The sequence below is a fragment of the Penaeus vannamei genome, chromosome 34, assembly GCF_042767895.1.
Source record: "Penaeus vannamei isolate JL-2024 chromosome 34, ASM4276789v1, whole genome shotgun sequence".
Taxonomy (NCBI): Eukaryota; Metazoa; Arthropoda; class Malacostraca; order Decapoda; family Penaeidae; genus Penaeus; species Penaeus vannamei.
In genome coordinates, this window is record NC_091582.1 from 27,203,065 (window position 1) to 27,211,986 (window position 8,922).

Here is an 8,922-nt window from a genome sequence, read left to right on the forward strand (position 1 = left end):
ATGGTTCTTGGTTGCTTTGAGAGTCAGACTACAGAATTATTTGTATTTTTACTTGGGGAGATCCAAAACAGACATGTAGTAGGGGAAGAAGTAAACCCTGAAGTTGACAGACGTTTGGTAATATCTATCCTTAGAAAATTGCAGGACAATATAAAAGACATAGATCCTTCTCAATTATTGCTTCCCATTGAAACAGAGGATGGAAGTTTGAGACTCATTGAGATTGGGAAATGCTCATACTCAAGTGAGGCATGTGAATGGTTGGACAGTGAAGAATTGTCAGTAAGTATTGTACACAGAGATGTGGGGGCCTCACTGGCAGAATCTTTAGGTGTAGAGTCATTAAGTAAGCATATGCTGGCAGGTGAGGAAGCTTTCATGGAGTGGGGGCAGTATGAGCCTCTCACCACTCGCCTACACAACCTCCTGCGTCAGTATCGAGATGGATTAGCTGTCTTTAAGGAGATGGTGCAAAATGCAGATGATGCTGGTGCTAGAACAGTATCGTTTCTCTATGACGAGCGTCTAAATAAAGATGCTCGTACAAGGCTAATAAATGCAAAATTGCAGGAATGTCAGGGCCCCGCTCTGTGGGTCTATAATGATGCTAACTTTACAGAAGTAGACTTTGAAAATCTCCGAAAACTAGGGGCTGCAACAAAGGAACATCAACCTACCAAAATAGGCAAGTTTGGTCTTGGATTTTCATCAGTGTACAATCTGACTGATGTTCCAAGTTTTGTAAGTGGAACCAGTTATGTTATATTTGACCCTCATCTTTCATATGTGGAAGGAAAAAATCAGACTCCTGGTGTTAGATATAACTTTGCAAAGGAGAAAAATTCTGTCATGCTTAAAAAACTCAGTGGGCAATTTAAGCCATTTAAAGAAGTATTTGGTTGTGATATTCAAAATGTAGGCAGTTATGATGGCACATTGTTTCGCCTCCCATTGAGAACTCCACAGCAAGCAGTAGTGAGTGATATATGTAAAACAAGTTACCAAAGGGCAGAGATGATTGAGCTTTTGAAAAAGTTTAGTGATATCATTGGAGAAATTCTACTTTTCACACAGAATGTCAAAGAAATAAAAGTATTTCACTTGAAGGAGAATGCATTATTACCAGAGGATAAAGTTTTACTAATGGAGAGTTCAAGAAAAGAAAAGGAAAAGACAAGAATACAGCAAGATATGCTTGTTGGGGTTTCATCAGCAGAAAGTATTATGGAGTGTGTAGGAAAATTATTCCGTGAAGATCACACCTGGAAGCAAGAAGAATTCCACCAGAACATTGTATTAAACATAACTGTGACACATACAGCAGATGCAGCAAAATTATGCAACATAAGACATAATACCAGTGCTGTCACCTGGTTTACCTCTTGGCATACAGGTCATGGCGATTCCTGCAGACTTGCAGAAAAACTGAGTGGAAAGGCCCTACCTGTTGGAGCCGTGGCAGCACCCCTGCAGAAAGCAGGAAATTCATGGCAACCTATAGAGCTAGACAAACTTCCACATGGATTTTATAAGAAGAGTCACATGCATTGTTTCTTGCCACTGCCAGTTTCAAGTTCCTTAATGGTTCAGATCAATGGCTTTTTCGAAGTAGCATCTGACAGGACATCCCTCTGTACAAGAACTGAAGATGACCGCATTAGCTCGCAGGACTGGAACACCACTCTGATAAGGGATGCAGTGACAGCTGCCTACCATACCCTTCTAACTACTATCCGCTTGAAAGGTCTTGATCAAAATTGCAAGTACTATACTTTATGGCCACTCTGTGAAGAAGTGCATGATAGCCTTGCATCTAAACTTTCACAGTCTTTTTACAAATTGATTGTGGAAAATAACTTGACAGTGTTTCGTGATGAGAGTTTGTGGTTGCCATTTTCTAAATGCTTATTTCTAGAAGAAAGTATCCACCAAACAAAATCAATTGGTAAATATGCATTTAACTTCATGAGAAACATATTAGAAGCATCATTGAAGATTGTTGAATTACCAGAGAGGATTTCTTCTGGTTTTGCTCATGAAAATATTTCACGTAAGATTATTACTCCAGAACAATTTTTTGAATGCTTCTTCATTCCTAACATGAGAAAGCAGTTTGTAAAAGGACAACGGAAAAATTTGACATTGTATGCTTTAGATCATTACCCGGGTATTGCCCAAAAAAAGGGAGAGATTTTTTACATTGCAACTACCCCAAATGGAAATCTGAAAAAGGTACATGAGCTCATTCTGCCAAACTCTGACATTGCTCCACTGTATGAAGTCTCAGATGAAAGGTTCCCTGAGGAAGTTTTCTTGAATAGTGGTCACCGTAGAGATATTCTGAAAGATCTTGGTATTATGACGTCAAAGATCACAATAGAAATGATATGTGAAAGAGCACAGACTGTAAAGGATTTAGCTTGCACAATGTGTGGAATTCAGAGGGCTTCACACATTCTAAAATATTTGAATACTAACGACAATATCTGCAAAGAAATCAAGGACATTAGCTTTTTGCCAGTCATGCCCAAACCTGAGGAGTGGATTGTTAGCTGGAGAGGTGAATCTTTCCCCCCTAAACTCTCAACAGCTTGTAAAAAACACAGACAAAAAAGTACATCTACCTGCAGTATATCTTTTTCAAAACCAGAATCAATGTGTTGTGAAGAAATTAGGTCATTAGCTGGTAGCACACATGCAATTCTTGATAAGTCAATTCCATTTTGGGTTGGCAAAAGTTTGGTTTGGAAATCCTTAGGCATGATTACTAATGAGAAAGATTTGCCAAGTGAGATAGCCATCAACCAGCTGAATATCTTCAGGGAAGAATTAAAAGATAACTGGTCAAGAATTGGAGAGCAGTGTCATCAGATTTACAAGTACCTAGATAAGTGCATAATAGATAATGATTTAGATGTGGCAAACATGACTGACCAAAAAATACTCTTAACTAAATTTGGTTTTATTGAGCCCAACCGCTTTATATGCACAAGCAATGAAAATTGTGCTCCTGATCTCTTCTCTGTAGAAACAGAAAATCTTAGCCAATACAAACACCTGATGAATGCTCTCAACATTAAGAAACATTTTCATCCCAAAACTGTATTTGAAATTTTGCTTTCCAAAAAAGGAAAACACAAAACGACCAGATTATCTAATGAAGAGGTGTGTCAGATTTCAAGGCTCCTTCATCTGCTGTTCAATGAAATGGCTTGTTACCCAAATTCAGAAGAAGAAATAGATCTCTCCCAACTTCACCTTCCAGACTCTGATGGACGCCTGGTACCTTTAGGGCAACTTTGCATTGATGACAATGCAATGCTCAGTTCAGGCAAATTTAAGTATCTAAATGAGAAATTTTCTCTCACACAAAACTTTATTGATAGACTGGGCCTTAAAACAAAATCCAGGAAACGTCTAGAGGAATCATGCAATCGCTTAGCATTTGGACAACATGAATTGCTTACAACAAGATTAAGGAACATCTTGAAGGAATACCCATGTGATAGTGGAATAATGAAAGAGCTGTTGCAAAATGCTGATGATGCTGGAGCAAGTGAAATTTCTTTTATCAAAGATTTTCGCCATCATTCTGACAAGAAAATACTTGACAAATCACTTGCTCCTCTGCAAGGACCTGCACTTTGTGTATACAATAATAAATGTTTCCAGGAAAAGGATATAAAAGGCATACAAAATCTTGGTGACAGTAGCAAAGAAAAGGATCCAGCAAGTACAGGGCAATATGGTATTGGCTTCAATGCTGTGTACCACCTCACAGACGCACCATCATTCCTCACACGTGGACCAGATACCCTGTATGGAGAAGACCAAAGAGAAACATTGTGTTTGTTTGATCCTCATTGTTGGTATGATCCTTTGGCAACAAAAGAGTACCCAGGGGCTCAGTATGTAAACTTAGATAATTTAAGGAAGGATTACCCCGACTCTTTTTCAGGATACTTGGATGGAATGATTCTAAAAGAAGAAGGCACTGTGTTTCGGCTTCCTTTAAGAACTCGTACAGACTCAGATATATCAAATACTGTCATGACCCCTTCAGAATTAGAAGAGAAAATTGAGGAATTTAAAGAGGAAATGAGAATGTGCCTGTTGTTCTTAAGAAGTGTTCGGAAAATTTCCATCAAACACATTAAAGAGAATGGAGAGTGTGTTGAAGAATACTGTGTTGACGCATGTATAACAGATGAAGATGAAAATATGATCAGAGAACTGAGAAATTATATGTCACAGAGAAGACAAAGTATCACAAACAAAGATAACTTGAATGATTATTTTCTTAATATGATGAGAATATCGTATAAGATGGAGGTGAAGGATAACCTTGCATTACATGATCACTGGTATGTAACCCAGCAACTTGGTGCTGAAAGCAGTCAGTGTTTACCCTCAGAGGAAATACAACAAGAATTTCTGGTGGGTTCATTCAATCTCCTCCCTCATGCAGGAATTGCTATATTGCTAGATTCCACTTCTAAAATAAACAGTGAGCAAATGGCCACATCTTGTTATCTACCTTTGCCTGCTAAATCAGGTTTGCCTTTTAGTGTTAATGGGCATTTGATTTTAAACAGTTCACGACGAGACCTGTGGACAGGAAATGACTTGAAGCATATGTGGAATGAATGGCTCATGAAAGAAGTCATGATTCCGGCTGCTATTCAGACAGTTTCCCTTTGCAAAGAGTTGATTTTCTGTGGTATCAAAGAGACAGTTGCATATGGTGTCTATAAAAAGAAAGCTCGTAAATTTTATTGTATTTTACCAAATCCAACTAAGATTAATGACAAGTGGAAGAAATTCTCACAGTGGTTTTTGGAATATGTAGACAAGCATCAGATTTCCATATTTAATGTTTTCACTCCACACACAGATATATCTACTTCAGATGACTGCAAATATGGAATTGTTGCTCGATGTAGGAATTTCTTTACTAATCCTAAAGAAACATTCGGCCACCAACAGAGAAATCAAGCCTTAGAAGAATTAGTAGGGACACTAACTTGGCATTCACTTACAAAAGATGGAGACCAGTTTCCTCTTTATTTTTCAAATGACACTCCTTACAATCTTTTGAATTCTCTCAAGAGACTGGGAATGAAAATTGGCACCAGGACAATGGAACAAAGGTTAAAAGGTGCAAAAGTTAGTTACTTCAGTGTGACACCTGATGTTGTCCTTGGATTCTTTTTATCATGGACCAGTCAACACCCCGACAGATGTAAGTTAAATGTAGAAAACCACATTGAAACAACCCCAATTTTGTCAGATAAAAATGCTTGTGAGATTTTAAGTTACCTCTTTCTATCAGAAAAATTTGCACAAGAGATGAATAATTTTCCCATGCTGTTAACTCAGGACCATTATTTACATGTTTTCAGTGAAGTAGAACCAGTTTTCATATCAAGTTACAGTGACTTGCTGCCACACTCAAGACATGAATTTTTACATGACAAAATGGTAAAGAAAGTTTGGTCATTTCATAAACAGAGTCTACCGTCAGTTCTCAGGCCATTTTCAGTTTCAGATCTTGCTGAAAGAATAGAGACAGTGTTAGACCAGTCATTTAAAAACACTGATATAATGAAACTTTCTGTAGTTGATGGGTTAACAGAAGAATGGCTTAAAAGATTGTGGTACTTTGTACATGAAGACATTAAACAAAATTTCAGTTCAAATGATAATGAAGTTGATTGGGAGAGAGGAAAGATGAATCTGCTGGCCATGCTAGGAGACTGGCCATTATATCCCATCACTGTAAATAACACGTCACATTTTATCCCAATTAAAAATGCTTATTGTGTCTTACAGACAGACAAATCCAGTGACAGTTTTAATCAGTTGCCCATTCCACGCCCACATAATGAATTTGATATCCCCATTGAGCTTGGACTCGCAGCAACATTGGATAATCCAGAAGCAGTGTTAAGGGCACTGCATTTTCACAGAGATAAAATTGGTGCAAGTGCTGCATTAAGAAACAGATCTCAAAATATCAGGATCTTAGAATACTTTGGTGAGAAGATAAACAAGCAACACAGACTCTGCCGAGAACAACTACGATCCCTTCCCTTATATGAAAATATCAGTGGTAAATATGAAAGTGTAACAGATAAAGAGATTATTGTTCCTGTGACCACAAATATTAAAGCAGAGAATTTCAAGCACTTCATTGAAGGGAATGGCATAGCATTATTGAAAGCTACAACATCCGAGACTTTGAAGAACTTGTACATCTATCTTGATTCATCATGCATAATGGAAGACCTAGAAATCTATAGCCAGTATGTCCTACCTAATCTGAAAGACATGGATTCAGAGGAGAGGGTCAAGCATCTAAAGTTTCTTAGAGGTGAACTAGAGAAAATAAGATATAGTCAAGAGTCATCATGGCCAACTAAAGAGAGGAATGTTATTACTCAGCTAAGAGTTACCCCCTTCATCCCATTGGGTGGTTCACTACAGACAGCAGACCATTTTTATGACCCCTTAAATGCAGTTTTTGAAGTGATGGGTCTTTGCAACTTGCCAAATGAATGGTGTGCATTGGAATGGCAGTGGTTTTTAAAGCTGGTAGGAATGAAACATGAAATATCGAGTAAAATGTATTTGAAGTATATAAAGTCATTGTCAATAACTGATCCTAATGTTGAAGTCAAGTCAACAACACTTGTGGAGCATTTATTTTCAAACCATAAAGAGTTGGAAGATTCATTTTGTGAAATCAGAGACATTGAGTTTATTGTTCCATTTAAAAGCCAGTTTTGTGAAAGTATCTCATCCCATTATGAGACTAGCTCTGGCTTAACGTCTTTCTCTAAATCTTACCCCACAACCTTAGGAAATTTAGTATGGACTTCAGCTTGTCTCTTACCATATTTTGCTCTACCACATGACAAAGAATTGAAAGAAAAGCTAAACATTTCAAGTACTCCTTCAGAGAACACAGTTTTCAATCATATAAGAAACATTTGCACTGAACTACAGAAGAACAGCAAATCTGAAGAGAAAGTGTCTAAAGTCATGGCTGATGTATATGAATATCTCATGAAAGCTAATAATGATGCTTTACTTGAGAAGATTGTATGTGCTGAAATTCCTGTGATTCACATTCCACACCTAAAGACTTTTGTGACTACAAATTTAGTTGTATTATCTTTGGATTGTAGTTTAGCCCCATATTTATATAAGGCACCAACAAAGTATGGACTATATTTTCCTGTTTTTGAAAGAATGGGTGTACAAGCAGAAGTAACTAATAACACATATGCAAAAGCATTGAACATGATAGGCATGAATAGCCAAAATAATGTTTTAAACCCAGAGGAGTTTAGATGTGTCAAAACAACATTGAATGGTATGTTGAGAGATAGGTGGAATTTAAAAGATATTGAGGTTTGTGAATTGTTTTTACCAACCAGTGATAGGAAACTTTCATTATCCTCATGCATGTATGTTGCAGACACTCTAGAGCTTGAAAGAGCATTATGGAGAACTTTGGATAAACCATTACTAATGAATTTTGAGTGCTTAAAAAATTATTCTGCAACAAATGTAGACTTTGTTAAACTTCTACCAGAGAGACTACGCCCCACATTTTTGTCTTCTGTAGTAAAACAAGAATTTAAAGAACATGGAATAAACTTGGTCAACAGCCAGATTGTTAGAGAGGTTCTAAGTGGTTTGGAAACACAAGAGTTCAAGACAGCTGTCTTAAGGGTATTTAATCATGCCAGTCAAGACAAACTTTGCAAGGAGAAAGAAAAAGAAATACTAGACAAGCTTGAATGTGTTTCTTTGAAAACAGTAGCAGAAATTACGGTAGACCTCAAATTTCAAGGGCAGGTAATAGGATCAAAGACTTACACTTATGGATATCATCTTGATGATTATGTCAAAAATGAAATAAGAAATATTATAATATACTTATGCCAAACCGGTGAAGAGAAATTCCTGTTACTTGGTCTGTCTTGTGCATTTCGGAGACTCCTTGGATATACAGGTGATACCAATGAACATATGATGGCAATATTCATGTCTCTTCAAGAGCCAAGTGAAATCCATCAGCTCTTGGACAGGAAAGGTATTAAGGCATCTGCTAATTCCCAAGTTGAAGACAGTGTCCGCATGTATAAATCTGATGTTGGTTCTTATCTCCATGTAGACTTTATACATTTACTGGACAATGAACTATATTCCTTCCATGAGGGGGAACTGGTGTGCATGAAAAAGTATATCCATGGAGAATTATTAGACCGTGAAGAAGATATTTTCATCATCGTGCAAGTAAAAAGACGAGTCACAAGTTTTGACAACCCAATACATGATGAATATGAAGTGGACACTGGATCAGAAGCTGAACCTCTCTTAACTGTGAAAGCTTACAAGTTGTACAAATTTATAAGAAAAGCAACAGTTTGTAGAGATATTGTCCCAAAGGATTCTGTACCAGAGGAAGATGACGAAGATGCAGTCATGAAAAATGTTAGGATGCAGGTAATAGAGATATGGAAGGTTGAAGATCCAAGCAATAGAAAACACCTGCTGCGTCGACTAATGCTCAAATGGCATCCAGATAAAAACCCTGAAAAAGTGGAGTTAGCAACCCGAGTCATGCAGTATATCCAATCCCTCTTGAGCCGCCTGGAATGCGGAGAAATAATACCAGAGGATGACGATCATAATACTTTTCCAAGTAGACAGCCCAGTTCATTCTACGAGGACATCTTCCGCTCTCCTCCTAGTTATTACAGAGAGCCCAGGAGTTCAAGCAGTGGTACATCCTCTTTCAGCTACTCCAGAGGCCCCTCATCCTCATCACACAGAAACCAGGAAAGAACAAGGATGCCAGACAAGCCGGAAGCCCACAAGTGGTTAAAACAAGCAGATCACGATCTAAAA

General features: G+C 37.6%; 1 protein-coding gene across 1 annotated transcript in view; it reads left to right on the forward strand.

Moving 5' to 3' along the window:
- LOC113809150 (sacsin) overlaps positions 1-8,922 on the forward strand; it is a gene marked incomplete at both ends in the record, with an annotated part of 11,024 nt that extends 2,102 nt beyond the window's left edge. The window contains 1 exon segment of the mRNA XM_070113633.1: positions 1-8,922. This exon segment is cut by the window's left edge and continues 1,640 nt beyond it. Coding sequence (XP_069969734.1) covers positions 1-8,922 — 8,922 coding nt within the window.